The 22,709-nt window shown below is 50.6% G+C and overlaps 1 protein-coding gene across 3 annotated transcripts; it reads left to right on the top strand.

Moving 5' to 3' along the window:
* Window positions 1-212: 212 nt before the first annotated feature.
* Window positions 213-22,321, top strand: TFAP2A (transcription factor AP-2 alpha; the record flags this gene model as incomplete). Of its 3 annotated transcripts, none has more annotated exons than XM_080709708.1 (7): window positions 213-245; window positions 9,179-9,613; window positions 12,684-12,735; window positions 14,793-15,024; window positions 17,261-17,379; window positions 19,260-19,401; window positions 21,973-22,321. In XM_080709708.1, the coding sequence occupies 7 exons, from the start codon at window positions 213-215 to the stop codon at window positions 22,259-22,261; spliced, it is 1,302 nt and encodes a 433-aa protein (XP_080565834.1). In that variant the 3' UTR covers window positions 22,262-22,321. The 3 variants fall into 3 exon arrangements, with proteins under 3 accessions (XP_080565834.1, XP_080565833.1, XP_080565835.1); XM_080709707.1 differs by lacking the exon at window positions 213-245 and adding an exon at window positions 4,681-4,731; XM_080709709.1 differs by lacking the exon at window positions 213-245 and adding an exon at window positions 7,953-7,979.
* Window positions 22,322-22,709: the final 388 nt, after the last annotated feature.

Raw genomic sequence — 22,709 nt, 5'->3', positions numbered from 1 at the left:
CTCGGCGAGGTGCTGGGACTGGGGCTGGCGGAGTGAATTCCAGGGCCAGCGCGCATGCGCCGGCAGGTAGCAACCCAGCTCTTTATGACCAGGTGAGATGTTGGTGAGCAGGTAAAAAAGGAGGTTTGCCTAAGCGATTCCAAGGAGCGGGCCCGACCGAGCCCTCCAGCCCATGCCCGGCGGGGACCCGTCGCCAGGAGCGCCGAGCCGTGATGTCCATACTTGCCAAAATGGGGGACTGGCAGGTACGGGGGTTTGCCTTGGCCGGGGCTGAGGTGGGCGGGGGTGGAGCGGGGGAGGGGGCCGGGAGCGGGGAGGCGGAGAGGAAGCCCTGTGGCCCAGGGCAGGGGAGTCGGAGCGAGGCGCGCCAGGCAGCGCCCAAGAGCGCTCCCAGGAGAGAGAAGACAGGAAAAACGAGCGCAGGCGGCGGCCTGGGCATTCGGGGCGAAGCGCGCAGCCCTCGGGGCCCGGCTGCGAGGCGAGGCCGGCGCGCGCTCTACAGGTGGCCCGAGGGGGTCACTTGTGGTTTGCGCTACGGCCATTGCCCCCCCCCAGCCTCCCACCCCCATCCCAAGTAGAAACTTGGGTGAATGACTCATCCAGAGGGGGAAGGACCTAGAGCCGGCGGCCGTGCGCGCTGGTAAAGGGCTCCTGTTCGCGGCGCCCTGGGCCTCGTCCCAGACCCCGAGACTGAGCGTTGGGTGGGGTTTCAGTGCACCTGTTTCTCTGGGTGTCCCGGGGTATGGAGGACCCAGGCTGTGGGCAAAATGGAAGGAGTTTCGGATGGCCGGGTCGCGGCGAGGAGCACGGTCCTTTGAGAGCCACTTATTAGAAGAGTTTGCCCAAAGTTTAGCTACTCCCTGGATCCGCTTCCTGAAGTGGGCGTTCGCCGCTTGGGCTACGGATTGTGAGTGGTTTGTGAGTGATTTGAGAGAGTCGCAAATTTTTGGGAACCAGGGCCCGCCAAACCTGAGCCTGCTAGGCCGCGGGACGACCAGGCTGACTAGGCCCCCAGCCCGGGACTTCCCGGGCCCCAGACCCCATCCTGGCCGCTGGATCGGTCGGCCGCGCTCTCTTTTAACTTCAGACAGTTTCCCTACGGGAAACGGGGGCGTCTCTGGTCAGGTTGACGAGGTAGCTGCGCCTCTCTCCGGTCGCCAATTTCACAAAATTTCACAATCGGAACCGCGGGGCCCTGTTTTCGCCCTAGCCAATTGAGCCTCGGTTAGGGTGAAATTCTAGGTTCCACAAGCCTCCGGGGCAATTTGAACCAAATGCCTGGACCTTCCCAAAGCAAAAATGGAGTCTCCTCCTGGGGCACCCCCACCCTTGTTTCAGATAGAGGCCATTATAAAGTTCAGAGAAGTCACCACTATATTCCGTGGAGTTGGAGAAAGAAAGGGGTTTTGCATTTTGTATCTTTGCCTTGGTTGTGTTAACAGTGAGCACTTTTATACCCCTCTCCCAGTTAAACCTCACTGAATACAATTTCATTTCTAAAGTTCTACTAACTTTGTAGGTTAAGAATGCAGATCCCACACAGGAAACACAAATTCTGGGAATGCACACCTTTTTCACCTTGCCCCTGGGGGGCTTATGGCCCTTCCTCTCTACTGGAGGGGGGGGAGATTGGGGGAGTTTTAATCAGCAATTTTGGGGGTTTTCTCCTTAAATCCAGGCTCAATTCCCTGCTGAATTCTCAGTTGGTGAGATGGTATCGGCTTTGTAGCCGGTTTGGTTTGGCCTGGGGTTGGGTCTCCAGAGGTCTGACTAAGATTTAGAAACATCCAGATTGCTGCTGAAAGGAGAGAGGAGGGAGGCAGGGCCCGCTCCTGATGGGCGCAGTTTGACAAGGGTCAGGAGGCCTGAATCTCATGTGGGCTGAGCTGCTTTGGGGCCCAGGGGGGGGGTCAGATCCAGTACACTGGGCCTTTTGGGCACTGAGTCTCACTGGGCAGTGACACCCAGAAAACCTAGGGTCATTCTGGTCTCAGTTTCTCTTGATGTCTCTGTTCCATACAGATACTAGCTCTTCTTCCACAGTCACCTTCTCCATTCTCCACCCCCAACAGGCCCAAACCCCTCAGTCACAACCCCAGGTCTGGCGCTGCCGTCCCAGGAGCCTGGGTCTCAGCGAGGCTGGAGCATTGACATGCAACAAAGTGAGCTGTGGTAATGAGGCTCACACTATTGCAGGGCGGCCTGCTCCAGGGGTTACCCGCTGGCCGGCCACAGTCCCCGGCCTTTCAACTGCAGGCGGAGGCACCAGGCCGGCAGGCCCCAATCTGCACATCAATAGCACCCTCCGCGGGGACTGGACCACAGTTTAGCAGCCTGGCCAGTGTGGAGCCAGAAGTCTGCAGGGCACTGGGAAGAGGGGACGGGGAAGGAGGGGGCTGGAGGTGGAGTTGTAGGGAATAAAAGGTCTTAAATGCGCCTGCAGCCCACAAATAGAAGGAAGAGAAAGCGAAACTTAAGAATTCCCCTTAGCTCTCAGTGGCTAGTCTGTGGGGTTTAAAAACCCAACAACAGTCAGGCCTAGGATTTGGCTTACAGGTCACAGGCACTGTGGTAGTGGCTGCCACCAGATGGGCACCTCTTCTCCTGGAGGCCTAGCTCCTGATGTCAATCACTGTGCTAGGTGTACAGGCCCACAGGTTCCAGCCCTGGAAATTGACCATTTGGGGGACAGAGTGGAGTGCCAAGCCTCCAGCCTGTTGAGCCAAGGAATTATATTCATGGTTCAGGCCTGGAAGGTTCAGGCAAGGGAGTGTCCAGAGGTTCTGGAGGTCGCCCCTCTGTCCCTGAATTCCCTCTCCTCCTCTAACCTTCTCTCTGGCTTTTTTTTTTGGGGGGGGGCACCTGGCTTTGTCCAAGTCTTCTAGAGGGAGAAATGCCCCTTTGCAGCTTCTGGTGGGGGCAGAGATGGGGCTCCTCTCCCCTGCTTGCTTTCCACCTGTTGGGGAATGCTTGAATTTGCAACAGCTTCTACCCCCAAGCAGCAGGCACTGTGGAAAGCTGAGAGGCCTGGATCTTCTCTTTTCTTTTTATTTTAACACCCAGATGAATCAGAGGGTTCCGAGAGGAGAACTAATGTTGTTGAGAAGATTGCAGCATTTAACAGAGAAAGAGGGAAAGTTTTTTGAAGGAGGAATGAGGGGGGTCTCCGCTAGTAAAATTACTTTGTATTTGGATATATCACATTGGGCCTTTCTTTTTTCTTTCTTATTTTAAAAGAATTTCTCTCCCCGGCTAAAGCGGGAGAGAAAAAAAAGTCCCGGGTGGAACGAGCAGGCCCTGTGTGGAGCGGGAGAGCCTGAACTGGCCAACCCGGACAGGGGGTGGTTCCACTGCCTACCTATTCCTCTCAGCCGGGCACCGAGAGGCAGCACGGCCCACATTAGTAACATCAAATCATAAAGGAAATCTCCCTTCTTTAATTAAAAAAGGGGAATCTTGGGAAAACTGGAGCAGATTAGCACAGAAAAGAGTTGGTTCCCAATTATTTATTTTGATGCACGGACGACACAGTACCGGTATCTAGGTTTGTAGGCACACACAGGTCTTCATTTTCGGCTCAGCTCCAGAGCGGGCTGTGTGTCTCCACCGGAGAGTTTTATTCTTGTCCACGTCGCACGTAAGAAACCTTAGCCCAAGTTGGATTGTCAATTGGCCCCAACTTCAAACAAATGGGAGGAAAATCATTTAACCCCTGGAGCTGTCCAGTAACCTCTTCAGGGTACAACTTTTATTTTACACGCCGCAATTAAGAGATCGCAAACCCCAGCCCAGGGACTGGAGATTGGCAGACTTGCCAACCCGGGGAAAGCTTAAAGCCAATAAAAACTCCCAGGGTACTGCGCCCCCCGAGGAGGTGGCTGCCGCCAGACGAGGCTACCTCTCTGGCAAAAAAATCTTGTAGTGACTTCGCTGGCCTTGACTTGGTGGTCGTGTGTAATTGCGAAAGGGATAATGGTTTCTAAAGAAATTGAATGGGGCCGAAAGGGCAGCCCGAATGGAGGCGGCAGCCGGAGTTGGGGTAGGGTACTACTGCAAGCGGGTCTCCAGGCACCAGTGCGCTGACCTTGCATAGTTCCGAAGCCTTGTGGATCGCAGCTCTGCAGAGGAGGAAGAAAAGAGGAAAGGGGTGGGACCCCAACTGGTCTGCAATGGAAGCCGCTGGGGCAGGGGGCCGAGATGGAGTCGGGAAAGGCGTCCTCGGCTAGCAGGCAGCAGTGCGCTCTAGCAGCGAGTTCGCGGCTTGGAGAGGCCTTTATACTAGGGTCGGTGCGGCGGGCGGCAGATCGTGGTACTGGCGAGCAATTGGACTATTGTTGATATGCTAATGAGGCGATTAGGCTGTTGGTAAAGAGCTGGAAAAGGGAAAAGTTTCTACCATTAGAGGGAGATCTCCGAGCGCACACGGGAGCTCTTTCCGTTCTCTCCTCCTCCTCGCCCTTCTTCTGGCCCTCCTCCTCGCCCTCCTCCTCCTCGCCCTCCTCCTCCTCGCCCTCCTCCTCGCCCTCCTCCTCCTCCTCCTCGCCCTCCTCCTCCTCGCCCTTCTCCTCCTCCTCCCCCTGCGCTCCACGCCGGCAGCCGGCAGCCGGCACTTTGCGCTTACCCAGAGAGTAGCTCCACTGGGTGCGAGGCGGAGAGGGGCAAATCCGTTCACGCCGATCCATGAAAATGCTCTGGAAACTGACGGATAATATCAAGTACGAGGACTGCGAGGTAAGCGCGGCGCCGGCCCAGTCACCCTAGCGGCCAGAGGCTCCGAGCTCTCTCCTCCCTCTCCTCCTCCGTCCTCGCAGCCGGCAGCGAAAGGCGGGTGGGACAAACTTTCAGCCGCGCAGCTCCCACCCCAGCGATTCTCCCCAAGAACCTCGGGAAGCCGGACGGGCAGGGCGCGGGCACTCTCTCTTGTTTCGTTTCGCTCTGTCGAAGCCCGTGTCCCACTTTCCCCCCTTTTTTTTCTGACCACTTTTGGCTGTGCTTAAGAGTGGGGCTAGAGACGAGCACGGGTGTGTTGGGCACGTGCCTGCGCACTCCGCGCGCCTCGTCGGCGAGATTCTAGGGGCCCAAGTCACCAGGAAGAGAAAGGAAAGAGAAAACCCTCCCCCCTTTAACTTCCTGACACTTAATATTACTTCTTTTAGCCATTCATTTTCTTCTTTCTTTCCTCCAAGAGGTTCTCCTCCTGGACCCTTGGAGAAGGGCCCGCACACTCCGCTCTGAGCTGGGTCGCGCCTTCCAGTAAACGGGTGCAGCTCGGGAGCAGTCCGGGCAGCTGGGCTTACTCAGCTCCTCCGCGTTTCAAGAAGTTCTAAGCAGCTTCTCGCTCTGGGCTACCGGGTGGACACACCCCACACTGACGGCGGCTGGGATGCGCGGTGCAGAGCCCTCTGGCCTCTGGGTCCCGGAGCACCCGCCCCTGCACCCAGCGGCGCTCAGCTGCGCAACCGTGGGAATCCCGGCGCGTCGGCGGATCGCCTCGGGTGCCGCGCGCGAGCCCGGCGGGCCCTCGACAGCGCACCCCCTCGGAACCCATTTTAAAACCTTGGGCTCCGGAGCCCGACTTCTGGGGGCACCCGTAAGGCCCGAGAGCTAAGGACCCACCAGAGCGAGGCTCTGCGAACCGGCCTCCGCCTCCCTTTCCAAAGCCCAAGGAAATGAGCTGACGAATCCAGGGGGGAGGAGGGAGGCTCGCGATGATCTGAATAAATGCGCGGCAGCCCCGAGTTTTGCTATTTCTCTTTCTTTTCCCCTTTGGCGATCGGAGCTGAGAGTGTCTGGTAGAGACACTGGCGGGCCCGCGCAGCGGCGGGAGTCTCTGGAAATCAGAAACTGGGTTTCTGTGAACGATGGGTCCACCCGCTCGCTCCCTCCGCCCTTTGCTTTCGGAATACTATTTTACGTCTTTCTCCTCGCGAGCTCCCCCCTGTTTATCTCCCCCCAAACCCCGGTGGATGCGGCACCGGGTGACATCCTAGGGGCACCCGCGCTTCTGGGGGGCTGCGTTCGCGTGCGGGGAGGGGCTCGGGGATCTCACGTCAGACAGTTGCTTTGTTTCCCGGACCCAGGAGGGCCTTCGCGGGCAGGTGGGGGTGCAACCGAACTCCTAGGACTGCTCCTAGGACCGGCCCGTTTGCAGCAGTCTGGGTTCTGCTCTGAGGCCGGGGTATTTCAGTTTCCCGGGGAGCAAATCTAGTTCTGGCTACCGCCTCCCCTGCTTGGCCGGCGGGTTGCGAACCTCGGCGGGGCTGGGCGCGCCCGTGGGACCCGGAGGTGGAGGGCGGGAGATGGACTTGTACCCCCAGAGGGGCTCCGAGGGGGTGCGTGTGGATGTGTGCGAGGAGAGAGAGAGAGAGAGAGAGAGAGAGAGAGAGAGAGAGAGAGAGAGAGATGGAGATGGAGATGTTTGAGCAACTTTGGCGACGCCGGCCCGCGCCGGAGCGGGGCTTTGGGGTCGGGGCGCCGGCTCGGGGCTGTCTGATTCTGCCCGGGCTCTGCAGAGACACGCTGGAGGAGAGGTGCCGCTTGTTCCGACAACCCCGGAGCTGACTGGCAGCCGGAGAGCGAGCCCAGTCCCCTGGGGGGGCGTCGGGCGGGGGCGGCCCAGCCAGTCCGACGGGTTTGCGCCGGGAGGGAGCCGGGTGCCGGGCTGGGCCGCCTCGTGTCTGTGCGCGCCCGGGGCCGGGCGAGGAGTGGCGGCGGCCGTGATCGCGGGGCCCGGCGCCGGAGGGGAGCTGGAAGGCAGGCGCAGGACCCGGCCCATGGAGCGGACGGGCCGGGCTCCGGCGGGGCGCTGGGCCGAGGAGGAGCCCCGCGGCGGCGGGCGCCCGAGCCCCGAGCCCCAGCCCCGGCTGCGGAGCCCGGGAGCCCGCGGCCGGAGGGGCCCGGGGGGCGCGTCCCGAGCCGGGAGCTCCACGCTCGGCCGGCCCCGGCCCCCGGCGGCTCCGCTGCAGCCCGAGGTCTGCCCCAGCCTTTTAGGTCCGATTGTCCTCGCGGCTTCCTCTCCCCTCCCCCTCCGCGCGCGGCGGCTCGGCCCCCTCCCTCCCCGCCCCTCCCCCGCGCCCCCCCGCCCGCCTCCCGCTCCCACCCCGAGCCGCTCTCGCTCGCCCACACTTTCTTTCTCACACACGCACGCAGCCGCATTCTCCCTCTCGGCGCTCCCGCTCTCCCTCGGCCTCCCCTTCGGCCCCTTTCTCTTTCACTTTTGCATGCCCTGCAACCTTTTAAAATGTGGCCCCGCGCCGGCGACTCGCCAGACGCCGCGCCGCGGCCCCCCGCGCGCTCGCCCGCTCCCGCTCGCGCCCGCTTTTTGTCTGCGGCGCCCGGGCTCCCCGCCGCCGATTTGCTACACTGAGCCCCGCGTCAATGGACTGCATTGAGAGCCGGCCCCGGCGCGAGCTGCCTCTCCGCTTCACGCCCGATTTCCAGGCATTCTTCCCTTATTAAGTATTCGTGTAATATTAATAGTCATGAATATCTGCTATTAGGAGGCTCCAGGAACGCTGCCCAGCGCGGTTATTAGAAGCTCCGGCGAAGCCGCCGCTAAGAAAAGAGGCGGAGACACGGATTAAGGAACACGCACGCACACACACTCAGACCCACTTTTTCCTTTTTTCTTGCTTTTTTTGGGGGGGTGGGGGAGGAGAATCCTTTTTCTTTTTCCTTTTCTTTTTTAAAGAACTTTGAATCGTAACCGATCACGGCAGGATAGAGACCGTGGGTTCGACCAGCTGAAGGAGCCGCGCGACTTGGGGTTCAAGTTCGGATGGATCCGAGCGGGGCCGCGGCGCTCCGGGGGGCGTCGGCGCGGTGACTGGAGTCCTGGGTGCTCCGGGCTCTCGGCGCCTTTTGTGCGGGGCGCAGTCGGGCGGCGGGGCGGCCGGGCGCTCCAGGCTTGCTTGTTTTTTCCACCCTGACTGGTTACCCCAGACTCTTCGCAGATGTTAGTTCACAGTTTTTCAGCTATGGTGAGTCCCACCCTTAACCCCTCTCCCCGTTTCCTTAGGAATTCTGTTCTGGAGACCGGGCGCCGAAAGGATGCCCGAGCCCTCGGGTTTCACGCCCAGGTTCCCTTCAAGACCCCCTTTCCAGACGCATCCCTCCTCCCCGAACCCCTTCCCTCCTTCCTCGCGCCCTTTCCCGTCCCTCGGCCGACGCTTTCTCCACCCGCCCCCGCCGGACCCCTTCCGCGCTCTCCGACCTACCTCGCGCGGCTGCTTCCCAGGGAGAGTTTCTTCGCCACGTTCATCTTTATTTTCTCGCTTCTTCATTTGTTCCCGAGATATTCTCAATATTAGATGCTTAATCTGTCTGCAGGGAAAAACGCAGCCCGGTGTGCCTCCTGCCCTTAGGGTCTGCGGCGGAACCTCGGAGGGTTCGCGCTCCCTGCGAGCGAATTGCAATACTGGAAACTTACAGTCAGGCGTCCCTTCTGCCCTTTGAGGCTGGGGTACCAGGGGCCGGGGGCTCCGCTCCGGGGTGCACCTCTTTCTCTTTTTAATCCCAGGAAGGTTGAATCTAGCTTAAATCTTCACCTCTCTCCCCTTTTCTACCATAAATCGACCTTGTCCTGACTGAGGAAGCGGTCAGGACAGACCCGGGATCCCGTGGTTCAGACCTTCTTTAAGCTGCTCATTTAAACGAGCACTTTAGTTACAGCCTCCGTGCGAAACGTGTTTCTATTTAAATAGTCATGAAATGGTAATAGTCTTTGAAGGTTTATGATTTTTCCCCCCTCCAAATAAATGAAGGAGAGTAAACAATAACGCGGTGGCAGGCAGGTTCAAATCTGGGGGAAAAGAAAAGGCCACTTCTGCTGTTTAATATTTAGTAGGAATTTTAATTTTGGTTAAGGGAGGTTTCACGCTCCGATTTAACGGGCTGTATACCAGGAAAACCTTTTCTTTCTGTTCACCCCCTTTGAAAGAAACGCCTAGGCTGAGTCTCTTCTACCCCTGTTAAGTACACATTGCAGTTCCTTTGCGCGTTTATTTATTTTGGGAAGGGCTTCTTTCATTCCTGGGGTATTTTCCGAAATGAACAGCTTAGGGCAGGGTTTGCCCAACCGGCGGCCTGCGGAGGGAACCAATTCCCAGCCCGGGCTCGCCGAGTAGACGCGGCGGCGGTAGAGACAGCTCGTAACCCGACGCCTCTCTGCTCTTTCTAGGACCGTCACGACGGCACCAGCAACGGGACGGCTCGGTTGCCCCAGCTGGGCACTGTAGGTTCATCTCCCTACACGAGCGCCCCGCCGCTGTCCCACACCCCCAATGCCGACTTCCAGCCCCCCTACTTCCCCCCGCCCTACCAGCCTATCTACCCCCAGTCGCAAGATCCTTACTCCCACGTCAACGACCCCTACAGCCTGAACCCCCTGCACGCCCAGCCGCAGCCGCAGCACCCGGGCTGGCCCGGCCAGAGACAGGGCCAGGAGACCGGGCTCCTGCACACGCACCGGGGGCTGCCCCACCAGCTGTCGGGCCTGGACCCTCGGAGGGACTACCGGCGACACGAGGACCTCTTGCACGGTCCACACGGGCTGGGCTCGGGGCTCGGAGACCTCCCGATTCACTCCTTACCTCACGCCATCGAAGACGTCCCGGTAAGAGGCCGTCCTGGCCACGCGGGAGGGGTGTAGCCCCCCACCCACCTAGCCTCGGGAGAAAAGCCCGGCCCCGGCGTTCCCCGAGGTTACCTCCTTTATCGAATGTTTATTTGGAGGAGGGGTGGGGGAATGTGCTTGGAAGACCGACGTAAACAACCGAATTAAAAAATTTTAAAAGCGATTACGACTGGCCCCAGAACAATGGTTCCTGGAGCTCCCTCAAACAATGCTTCCATTGCGACGGCCACCGCCACAGAAATAAATCAGACGAGTGTCACCATTAACAGTCTCTTCCCCTCCCGACGGCAGTAAACTGTTTCTATTGCGAGAGGCTCTGATCCCAGCACCTAGTCTGGCGCGGGGATTTCTCTCAGTCCTGGGAAAGATGTTAAATTAAACCAAAAGAGCTCATCAGATGCCTTCAGTTGTAAAGGAGTGTGCAAGTCGTGCTAAGGAGACCTTTTCAACCTGATTTTATAAGCACTGGTGAAACCCCAAAGTTACACCTATCCTATTCTGATTAAAGAAAGTCGCCAGTCCAAGTGGAGGGGCATTCAAATGCAGCCTTCTCTTCCTGGGGGTGCAAAGTGGTGACCTCATAAATCATTAGCCAGGTTCTCAAAGCCTATCAGAGCCTGCTACACCCCACATTAAATTAAATGTTTTGAGACTATAGGGTAATAACGTTATTTGAGTTCTAATCAGTTATCAATAAATGCAGTTTAAAATGATTCCTAAATAAGCATGGCATTAGCACAGTTGCTATTTACAATGCAAACCAGGCTATTGATAATTTGAAAATGCTTTCTGAAAATAAATTTAAACCAGCATCTCTGCTTCAATTCTATATATTTATGGTTTCCTCAACCTTCCTGAAATGGAATTAGAGCAGGCCAATAATTTTATTAAAGCTGTAAAGGCTTCTGTGTAAAGCTGCTTTTCTTTGGAGAGGAAATGTATCTGGATGTGATTTTTGTTAAATGCTATTTCAAATTACTGCATCAAATATAGCAGCAGTATGTCCGTTGACAGTTTAATGATTACTGCATTAGATTGTAACAAAAATGGTCACATGAACTTACCTGCTTGCTTGGTGGAGTTAAAACATTATTTAGTTCTAAAGGAAAATAGAAAATTTATTACATCTCTCATTTGGCCCAGTTAATCACTGAAATATTGTTGGTTATGTTTAGCAGTCTTGCATGGAAAACAGGAAAGTAGGCACTTGATCCGGTGTAAGGTTACCAAGCCCCTATGTTCATATTTACATGTTTTTAGAAACCAATACTTAATGTACACTTTTAGGGAAGTAAAATGAGAAGGGGCAATGATTTATAAAAGAGCAATTTTTAAAAGAACTGGAAGTTGTGGTCATTTTAATTCCCTTTCCCAAAGAATCCTTGAATCCTTTGCTTTGCCTACTCTGTGGAAACATCTAATTGCAAAACAATGTTGCTGTGAGCTTTTGGAATTGCTATGAACTAGAATTGCTCTGCTTTGCAAAAATTTGAGGCGGCTGGTAGGAATTCTTAATACCTAGATGATTGCTTTTTGTGATAAAATTGGTCAGTAGGAGAGAGATATCAAGCAAATAAAAGCGAGGAAACCCAGTTGCTGCTCTTCTCTCTCCCTCCCCCACCTTTTAAGAAAAAAAAAATTCTTTCAAAGGAATTTGGGTCAGGAAAAGGGTTGTTTTCAATTTTCCCATTGCTGTAACTGTTAACCTTTAATAAGAACGACTGGTGAATATTTAAGAAAATCTAATCGATGGTGAAAATTATTTAATCATTAATATCTCAGTGGGGTTTTAAACTTAACAGTCTTCCCTGTATGGACAAGGTCTAGAAATAACACAAATAAAAGTATTATGCCACACTACATTTACTTTATGGGTTTAGGGTGCATGCATAAAGGGATCATATTTCCCCATATAGTTAAAACACAAGAACTGCAGCAGTAGTCATTTCTGAACATTTCTCAATTTAATTATACTTAAATCCAGAAGCACTTTAGGCAAGTTACAAATGAGAGCATTGAGTATAATAAAACCTGTAATAAAGCAACTTAGTACCATCCACCCGGAATCATTGCGATCAGGCACAATTAACAGGAGCATAAATCCAAGACAGAATGGAAAATGTTCGAATCAGTATTATTGTTGGACAAAGACTAGAGAAGGAAGTAATAGTTTTTTAAATGGTAATGCCTGTGTTTGGTAACGATTGCAAAATCTTCTATCTCAGCAGCCCTGGTGCTAATTTGTAAACACAGCCAGACATTATATTGCCTGTCAGTTTCTGCATTAGAAAACATGATTTCATTTTACTTTCTAATCACGTTTTGACTCTAGCACACACGCACACACACACACACACATGCACGCACACACACACATAGCCATCCATCTGTAAAAAAAAAAAAAAGGAAAAGAAAAAAATCCTTGCACCAACAAATCTGCTGCTGAACAACAGGAAAGCAATCTCAAAGGTTTTATTTTTAAATTTCTGACCACTTTCATATTCCTAGCATGACCAGTTTAGGCAGTGGTCTTTTTAAATTTTTTATTTCTAATTTTCTGCAAGTGAAGGTGTTTGCGTTTATTACATTCCCTCAATGGTTTCCAACACTCTCCTGTTACTCCTGCTCCTGTCATTTCTATTGTTTCTCTGGCTTTTGCTACCTGAATGCTGGGATCACTAGAGTCCGAAGCCGCCCAGGCGCCAAACTAAACCTAGATGCATTTCTAAAGGTTGAATTGACTGTGAGAAAGATTAGGCACTCCAAAACTTGATTTGATTTCCAAAGAAACTTTTATTCCCCGCTCCACCCCTTCAAATGTGGATTATATGCTGGGGGAGGAGAAATTGGCCATGGGTGTGCAGTGAAACCTCTTGAGTTGCAAAGCCCCAAATTCCAATAAGCCAAGATGAGATGTTTATATATAAATGTCATTATAGGGGAGGGGGATTTCGATACTACACCTTCCCCTCCCCCCATCTTGCAGGGAATATTCATTTCCTTTTGTTTTGATTATACACTTACATCCATGTGTATCCTTTTGTTGCAGCATGTAGAAGACCCGGGTATTAACATCCCAGATCAAACTGTAATTAAGAAAGGTAAGCCATTTCCTTCTGCATTCCAAGCATGTCCTTACAGGCAGAGTGCTATTTAAGAGAACTTGCAGAACTGTATTTATTTTTTTTTCAAATACATTTCCTAAAGGCTCCAAATTAGCAAATAGATAGGCATAGAAGAGCTGTGCTTAAATAATCGGCTTTCAGTATCTTGGTAATGGTAACAGGCTAGCTTTGTTCTGATTCACAATTTGACCATTTAATGTTGTTTGGGCAAACACATGAGATGTGTAATAGTTGAATTGACTTGGAAGCAGTACTTCAATTTTGAAAATGTTTACTAGTTTAATCCATTGTGTGAAGAAGAGTTAAAGCCATGAATGTTAAGAAGTGTGTAACACTAAGAGTACTTCATATTAATATAAGGACGGATGATAAAAGCACTCTTTACCAGAAGGGAGACAACTTTCAGGCTTTCATGTTCTTCAGTTTAGTTTCTTGTTCGCTGTTGAGTTCAAGGGTTTTAAAACTTTGTAAAATAGGTTAACAAAAAAATTGGCTTTTGGCTAAAATTAGCATCTTTAAGATTATTAACATATTTGTTTAGAACAGAAATTGTTAGTAAAGTGTCAAGTGATGGGGATGGATTTGTAATTTGAATCGTTTAGTGAGTGAAAATAAAGTTTCCTCTGTTAAGTGCTATTCATTCTTGGTAGTTTTTTTTTTTTTTTTTTTTTTTGTTATGGTGGCAATGTTACATTTCAGGATCCTAAGCACCACCAGAGGACGATGCTATATAAAACTGTTCTCATTTCTAACTCCAATCAGTATATTGTTAGCTAGTTTAAAGTTTCATTTTTGCATCTGTGAAATCTTTGTCACGTCAAATTAGATGTGCAAGGGATAAATCTTAGGAGATGCTCTTTCTAAGTCGACATGATAATTGGCTCTTTTATTAGTAATCTCTCAAGAGTTCGTTTAACTCCTATTGTCTCTATTAGCCTCCCCAGAGCTATTAATGTCACAAGTGATCTATCCAAAACCTAGAGCCCCCCACCTCCCAATACGGTTAGAATATCCCCATTAAAGAACGCGCGAGCACTCTGATGAGAATATGTGCGTACATTATATGTCTCCATGTGGAATTTTAAATACAAATGCGCACTGTACTTAAATGGCTGTGAAGGCATCTGAATTACATTGTTGAGAAATGTAGCCCACTAGGATACTTTGTTAGTCCTGATTTTTTTTTTCTAACAATGCTAGGTTCTAGTTTTAGCTAGAAAGAATACCTTATTTCCGGTCCCCCTCCCAATGAAGGCTCTTAAGCCCAGAGGGGCTATTAAAGTATTTGCTCAACAAAAGGACCCACCACCAGGATTGTATTGTAGGCCCGTTCTTCACCCCCACCCCTAGTTCAAAACCAGGTTTGGAATGTCCCCCTCAACTTGAGTCTTTTCCAAAATGGAATGAAGAAAGGGCATATTTATAAAAAAAAAAAAAAAAACACAGATGGGACGTATGAATTGCAGACAACAGAAAGCGCTGCTTCCCAGCTCGGTGTCTTAACGTAAATGCCCATTTGATTACTTAAGCCATCGAAACTGTCGCCTGATTTTAATAATTCGTACCTGAAACAATTTACCCTCGACACTAAAACCTGCAGCCCGCAAAAGTGCCAAAGTACACCCATTTTACCCTGGGCTTGCAAAAGTAGCGGTTTCTTGTCCCCTAAACCTGTCCAGCACCTTAGCCAGGGCTTACTCCATTCGGATGTTCCGGGGCCGAAGGGGTCGCAATTTCACCCCCCCCCAACTCTACCAGGCACCCTTCCCGCCCAGTGCAAAGGATCGGGCAGAAACCTCGGCCTGGCCGGCGCCCAGGGGCAGAGCCTGGGTCCTGAGAAGGAAACCGGGCGGGGACTAGGAAGGGAGGTGGGGAAATGAGAGGAGCCACGGAATTTCAGGGCTGTACGGGGAAAGCCGGGGTTGCGGCGTTAAGCCTGGGAGCCTGCCCTGCCTGGGCAAGAACCGGGGTCGGGCGAGATATTTGGGGGGGATCATCGACGCCCACACGCGGCTCCCCATCTGTCTCCGCAGGCCCCGTGTCCCTATCCAAGTCCAACAGCAACGCTGTCTCCGCCATCCCTATCAACAAGGACACCCTCTTCGGCGGCGTGGTGAACCCCAATGAAGTCTTCTGTTCAGTTCCGGGTCGTCTCTCGCTGCTCAGCTCCACCTCGAAGTACAAGGTCACGGTGGCGGAAGTGCAGCGGCGCCTCTCGCCGCCCGAGTGTCTCAACGCGTCGCTGCTGGGCGGAGTGCTCCGGAGGTGAGGCCCGCGCGGCCCCGCCCGCTCCGCCCGGCGGCCGGAGAAGCACTGCGCCTGCGCCGGGGTGGCGGCGGCGACGCTTTCGGGCTTCGCGCCTCGGCCCGCCCTTCGCGGGAAAGGAAAGGGGCGGGGCGAAGCGCGTAGAGCGGAGTGGGTGTGGCCTGAGGCGGGGCGGGGCGGCGCGCGCCTGCGCTCTGCTCGCGGTCCCCTCGCGCTCCGCAGTTCGGGGGCGCGCCGCGCCTGCCGGGCCTCGTTCGCGCACGCGCAGCGCGCCCCGCGGCGGGCTCAGTCCCGGCCGCCGCAGCCGCGGGGCGCCGTGCCGCCGCCTTTTAGTCTTCGCGCGCGCACCTTGCAAACCCAGTAAAACTTTCTCTCCGGCTCCGCGCTCCGCCTTACCACGGCGCAGGGGCTTTGGCGGTCCCCGCCGGTCCCTTGAACAGGGGTTTAATAGAATGGCTTTCAGCTCCACGAGGAGCCTGGTTTCAGCTCGAGGGCGCATGCCTCCTGGGCCTTCGCCTCCCGCCGGCGGTCACCCTCGGTGCCAGAGGCGCTGGCTTTTGAGGGTTCGATTCACTGGGGTGTGTGCCAGGCCTCGTGCGAGGCACGTTTACACGTGTTATGTGTAGTCACTACCAACGAATGCATCTGCTGCCCCAGGTGGCCAGGGACTTTGATCTTACCCTGCAAGGTCTGAGTGAGATTTTATAAGGTCCAGTCTGGTAAAGCGCCTACCCTGAGAGCAGGTTGCCCTGCTGTGGGCTTGCTCCCCTTGGGTTTCCACCCAGCGTTGTGAGTTGTGGGTCTTCTACTGAACTTATGTAGTATGATTATTATTACTCTCCTCCTTAGGGAAGACTATAAGAACTTCGTTGTTTTGTCTTTATGCCTTGATTTTTCTGTGTATGGACATACAGTTTTGCTCTAGTGGGTCTATAGCATCCAGGTCCTAGGAGAGTGTTTTGGAAGGTTTCAGTATCAGCAGTTCTCATCTTTTCCACCACCTCCAGAGTCACTTTGCTTGTCCTTTGTAATTTTTCACTGACACAGATCTTTTTCTGCCCTCTGCTTTTTCCTCCCCTCCCCCCATCCTGTGTTGGAGACTGTTTACCTAGGGGAGTATAATCTAATCCACACAATTAAAGAGCACTTGAGTGGGGAATAAAATCTGAAATTAATTAATTTGCTGTTTTATTTAAACAATTTATTTTAACCACTTTCTGATTACGGTTGTCTATTTAGACATCTATTTAGAACTGCCTCCATTGTCCCTGAAATCAGTGAAATTTTTAAAGGCTGATATCAGCCTTTGACATTTCCAGTTAGGCTGGTGGCATGGCATGTAAATAGCTGGTGAGATGAATTTCCCATTGGGGCTAAAGCCAGAGCATGAAACTTGAGTGTGATAATAACTTTGGTTACTTGGTACAACCTAACTGCAGATCTTGCAAAGACAATCTAAAGACCCCATTGGGATTTGTGTAATTGTAACAACAAGGAAAATATACAGTAATCAGTTGAACTCAAGAATACCTCAAGCTCAAGAGATGAGAGCTGTGTTTGCAGTGGTTCCTTTGAGAGTTGGGAAACAAAACCCTCCCATGTGCTACCACGGACTTATCTCCTATGATCTTTCTGTACCATTCCTTCTTAGCTACCCCTCCTTTAAATGTCTCCTGGTAGCCGGGCGTGGTGGTGCACGCTTGTAATCCCAGCATTCGGGAGGCTGAGACCGGAGGATCGCGGTTCCCGGACAGCCTCAGCTACTTAGTGAGGCCCTCTGCAACTCAGTGAGACCCGGTTTCAAAATAAAAGAATAAAAAATAGGGCTGGGGCTGTAGCTCGGAGGTCGAATGCCTCTGAGTTCCATTCCCAGACCCTCAAAAAAAAAAAAAAAAGTCTCCAGGTTACCCTGCTGAAATTTTTTTTTTTGCGGGTCTGGGGATGGAACCCAGGGGCATTTGACCTCTGGGCTATACCCACTGTCCTATTTTTTATTCTTTATTTTAAGACAGGGTCTCACTAGGTTGCGGAGGGTCTCACTAAGTAGCTGAGGCTTTCCCCAGACTGCGATCCTCCAGTCTCAGCCTCCTGAATGCTGGGATTATAAGCAAGCGCCACCACTGGCTCCTTCTGAGTTTTGAAAGCATATTTTAGGAAGCCTTTGAAATGATTTTAATGTGATACAGAGCAACCTGATGTTTCCTAAATCCCTATCTTCCATATATTTATGACACAGGGCGAAGTCTAAAAATGGAGGAAGATCTCTAAGAGAAAAATTGGACAAAATAGGATTAAATCTGCCAGCAGGGAGACGTAAAGCTGCCAACGTTACCCTGCTCACATCACTAGTGGAGGGTAAGCCAATCCAGTTGCTAAATAGAAGGGAACTGCCTTCTGGGAAAATGGATAATATTTAGTGGCCAGATGTTGGGTGTATTTTCTGTCAATTGGGCAGTTTTATCTCTCTAGAAAACATAGCTGGAAGTGAATGGATTTCTTGCATGCCAAAAAACTATTTGCATACACGCCTGTCTTCCTTCTTTACCACAAAATTCCACCTTCCTAGCCCAGTTCTGACCTAAGCAATGCACAAATGTAAGAACCGCACGTTCTCCAAGTTCCTGTCTCCTTTAAAGAACTTAACAGTAAATCACTTAAGTTATTCTGACATCTGCATTTGAGAAATGCGTGACCATTACTTCCTGAATTAATTTGGGAATCTTTGACCTGCATCCTGATTTAAGACCGTCCTGAAAAGCTCAGGGTTATATGCCCTTGAAGGTTTTTGTTTTCCAAACATATGCTCCCTTATCTCTCGTTCAGTTGTGCCTCTCTCCTGGAGGGAAAAAAAAAATGAGTAATTTTAGACTTTGGATTGTTTGAATACAGAAAGAAAAAAAGAAATATAAACATTGCAAAAAAGTTCCTCCTCGGGCAGTGTTTAGAACATAGGTACATTCACACACCCTTTCAAATGCCTCCAAACAAAAAGCCAGCCCTGTCTTGATAAACTTTCACTGGAATCTATTCTCAATCCCACTCTTTTTAGATTCTTAAGTTTTTCTCATACTAAACTGGCTTAAGTTTGGGTGTGTTGGAATGAATGTAAAGTCTCTTGCATTTTTCTTTGTGTTGTGTTAAATGTCTCATGCTAATTGGGGTTAAAAAAAAAAACAAATTACCAGGCAGATTTAAAAACTAACATTTATATTTAAAGTAGGCATTTTATCTTATTTACTTCTTGTTTCTGAGGAGTTTCTTGCAACTGAATCCAAGCGCTAGGTTTGTAAATTACTTTAAAAAGTTTTTACTAAAAAAAAAAATAAAAATGCTTGGGACCATGTATTTGAGGAGTAATGCTATGATTTTCATTTGTTAATGGTGTCAAAAATGACAGTAGTATAGCTGCTTAAAAATATCAGCAAGCCCTTCAGGGCCAGAAAGTAAAACTACAGTAGCATTTTATTCAAACAATAACTATACATAGAGAACCCCAAAAGAATTATATGCCATGGAAATATTGGTGATGGCTTAGGGTGTAGTGTGAGAGTTGGTCTGGGGGTTGAGTAGCAGAGAGGCAGTTTCTGGAGAACTGTTATTGTTTGTGATCCGCTCCATTTTATGGAAACAAGCTCTGTGGAGAGGGCTTTGATGCTCTAATTGGCGCATGCGTTCTTCCGGAGCTGGAGCTAATGGCAGGAAGCCCTGCAGTAAAAACCAACTGGTTCAGGAAATTAAAACCAAAGATTCGAAAATCAACAACACAGACAGACTCAGTGGAATGACCCTCAAATCCTCTTGGTTAATCGGTTTGGATGAACAGATAATTATATGTGATCAAGTTAAAATGTAAACCCCCAGTTGTTCCCTTACAGAAAAGCTCCAGGAGTGATTATGAATATCATTTATAAATGTGTTGATAGGTGTGGGGTTAGAATACAAGAACCACTTAAAAAGAGAAGTTAGGGTGGGGACTCAGATGAAGCTGGTAGATGGGAATTTACATTTTCAAATCATCTTGGCCTTTTAGGACAAATGATTGTTTTTTTACTGATAACTGCCCCCTCCCCCAGATCCTACAGAGAAAGAAAGAAAATACCTGAAATGAGAAAAATAAGTAGACTGTGCTTCCTTCCACTTCTGGGTTCAGAAAATAAGGGAGTTGGGAGTGGAGAGAAAGTTTTGATACTAAATCTTTTCGGTTTCTTGCCCTCCCTCCTCTCACCTCTTGCCAGGAGAAGCCGTCCACCTAGCCAGGGACTTTGGGTACGTGTGCGAAACTGAATTTCCTGCCAAAGCAGTAGCTGAATTTCTCAACCGACAGCATTCCGATCCCAATGAGCAAGTGACAAGAAAAAACATGCTCCTGGCTACAAAGTAAGGCATTTACCTCTGTGGGGTCTCTGTGTCTCATTGTCAGGAGAAACAACAACAAAAAATGCATCTTGCTCTCCATTTATTCCTCTTTTCTTTTTGTATTAATCAGTTTTGTTGTTGTAAACACCAGAGTTTCAGCAGTCTTGAAAATCACAACTGAGGTGAAAGGGAAAGACAGGTGGGATTGTTAGTGTGGTCCTATATCTTCACTCCCTTCTGTCCCACCCTCTCATTTTGTGAAATTCAAACTAATGTGTATGGGAGTGAGGTCTGTATCTGCATGTGGATTTGTGGCTGTGTTCCAGAAGAATAGATCAGAAAGGAATCCTCAAAAGCTCAGAAGAGGAACAGGCTTTTCGATCAGTTTTGTCTCCTATCAGTATGTTTTCCAAGGGTAAAGATTAAGCTGTGGCCTGCAACATAGGCAAGCCTGAGGTGTCCTAGTTTCAACCCTAATCCCTTATTCCATTTTTTACCTTTCTCTTTTTTTCCTCAGAAGGACACACACACACACACACACACACACACACACACACACACACACACAAGTTTTAGCCTACAGGCGAGATGTCAAATAGGTTTCAAAATGGCCCAAGTTATATTCCCATCGGTGCCTGGGCTGAATAGACTTCTCCAGGTGGTGTGTGAAAAGAAAATGACTATTTTGATATGTTTTCTGGAAATTAAAAGGCTTGTTTGGAAGCCCTTAATTATCCAAAGTCGATGTCACAGGAGGGCATGGAGCCATAGAGTAGAAGCTCAGGCCTTGGGTGGGACAGTTGCTGGCCTGGGGACATCAGCTGGCTTTGGTGAAGGGACCCAGCTAGTAGTGTTCCTCATTAGCCCGGCCACCATCCAGGCTGACTGTCTCTGCTTCTGGAAGCCTCTTCTAGTTCTGGCTTTCAGATTTAGGAGCAGAGCTGGCTGTTCATTGGCCTCATATGTCTGTATTTCTAACTTCTCGAGACTCTTTATGAAATCTGAACTTTTTCTGTTCATGTTCATTTTTGGTAGTGGAGATTGAACCTAGAGGTATACTACCTCTGAGCTATAAATACCCCAGACCAGCCCTTTTTTTTTTTTGCGGTACCAGGAATGGAACCGAGGGGCATTCTACCTTCGAGCCATACCCCCGCCCCTATTTTTAATTCTTTATTTTAAAACAGGCTCTCACTGAGTTGCAAAGGGCCTCACTAAGTAGCAGAGGCTGTCTGTGAACCTCAATCCTCTTGTCTCAGCCTCCCAAATGCTGGGATTACAAGTGTGCGCCACCATACCTGGCTCTATTTTGTTTTTTATTTTGAAATGGTTTTCCGAAATTGCTAAAGGCTGGCCTTGAACCTGTGATTTTCCTATCTCAGGCTCCCAAATACTGGAATTACAGGCATGTGCCACAATGCCCGGCATCCTCACCTTTTTAAACACACCCATACTTATAATTTTTTCCAAAGTATTTTTATTTTAGGATGTATAAGAAAGAAGAGGAAGGGGAGAAATTGAAATGTCTATTTCTTCTTTCTCCAAACCACCTTGAATATTACCAAGTAACACAGTGCGAGTTTGCCTATTTTTTTTTTAAGGCAGAATACTTCCAAAGTTTTACCTGTCTGTCCACATTTAACCTGCTTTGATTTGAGATGAATGGATGGAAACCTCATTCCACGGACTGCTGCTGGGGTCTCACTGGAGTGAGAGGAGGGTATATATTTTGAAAAGGAAGAGTGATGACAGTATTATATTGGCAGGAAGTCCGGCAGTGTTTTTGACTTCTGGTTACACTTTTCTTTCTTTTTCAGTGTGTGAAATGGGTTCCTATGTCTAAGATATTTGATATAACAGTGGGGATAGAAGTTTGTTGTATTTGAGAGGGGTGTGTGTGTGTGTGTGTGTGTGTGTGTGTGTGTGTGTGTGTGTTTAAAACAGACAAGCCAGGTATGGTAGTACATGCCTGTAATCTTAGTACTTGGGAGGCTGAGACAGGAGGATAGTAGGTTGGAAGATTTCTCTCAACAACTTCAGGAGATGCTCAGCAACTTAACAAGAACTGTTTCAAAACAAAAAGTAAAAAGGGCTTGGAGGTAGAATGCCTCTGGGTTCAATCCTCAGTACCAAAACACACACACAACACCGGGCGTGGTGGCGCACGCTTGTCATCCCCGTGCTTGGGAGGCAGAGACAGGAGGATCGAGCAGGTTCAAAGCCAGCCTTGCTGGCTTAAGAGACCCTGTTTCCAAATTAAAAAAAAAACATAAAATAGGTCTGAGAGTGTAGCCCTAAGGTAGAAGAGCTTCCAGGAACTCCAGTATCACCAAAAAAAAAAAAAAAGAAAAGAAAAAGAAACACACACACACACACACACACACACACACACACACACACACACACACGGTGGAAAGGGAGAGGTGGTTTAGGTGGCAGGTCTCCCAACAGGTGGCTGCAAGTCCATCTCTATGGCTCCTGGGTCCTGCCAGGTGCCTATTGGATGGGGGAGAGGTCACTGAGGGGTGAGAGGTTTTTTCTCTGCTGCCCAAGGGGCACCTCACACCTCTCTTTCTCCGCTTCCTGCTGCAGACAGATATGCAAAGAGTTCACCGACCTGCTGGCTCAGGACCGATCTCCCCTGGGGAACTCCAGGCCCAACCCCATCCTGGAGCCTGGCATCCAGAGCTGCTTGACTCACTTCAACCTCATCTCCCACGGCTTCGGCAGCCCAGCAGTGTGCGCCGCGGTCACGGCCCTGCAGAACTATCTGACCGAGGCCCTCAAGGCCATGGACAAAATGTACCTCAGCAACAACCCCAACAGCCACACGGACAGCAGCGCCAAAAGCAGCGACAAAGAGGAGAAACACAGAAAGTGAGGCTCCTCTCCCCCGCCTCTTCAGTCCCGCACCACCCACTGGGCCCTCCCTCCCCGCCCGCCCGCCGGCAGGTGACAGTTCGGATCTCGGCCACCCTTTCTGCTGCTGCTACTGCTGCTGCCGCTGCCACCAACCTTGGGTCCCCTGAGTCCTCGGGACTGCTCTGCCACTGCCAGAGGGCAGCCGCGGCCAACTCAGCCCCGTGCCTCAACTTTCCTAGCAGTCCCGTGGCCCCTTGCCCTCTTGTGGAGCCTAAGAGAACAGAACAGGCGTGAAGCCAGCAAAGGAAAGTTCTGTCGAGTTTGTGAACTTTTTTTTCTAAAAAAAACCCAACAAATCAACAACAAGAAAAACATTAAAAACATTTTTTTCTAAAAAAAAGAACGTAAAAAATAAAAAAAAATATATGAGCTTCATGGGACTGAATCACCACCTTCCCTTACATACT

Source organism: Muscardinus avellanarius (genome assembly GCF_963383645.1).
Source record: "Muscardinus avellanarius genome assembly, chromosome: 14".
Classification (NCBI taxonomy): Eukaryota; Metazoa; Chordata; class Mammalia; order Rodentia; family Gliridae; genus Muscardinus; species Muscardinus avellanarius.
The sequence above is the reverse complement of the archived record's forward strand: the minus strand, read 5'-3'. Positions and strand labels throughout refer to the sequence as shown.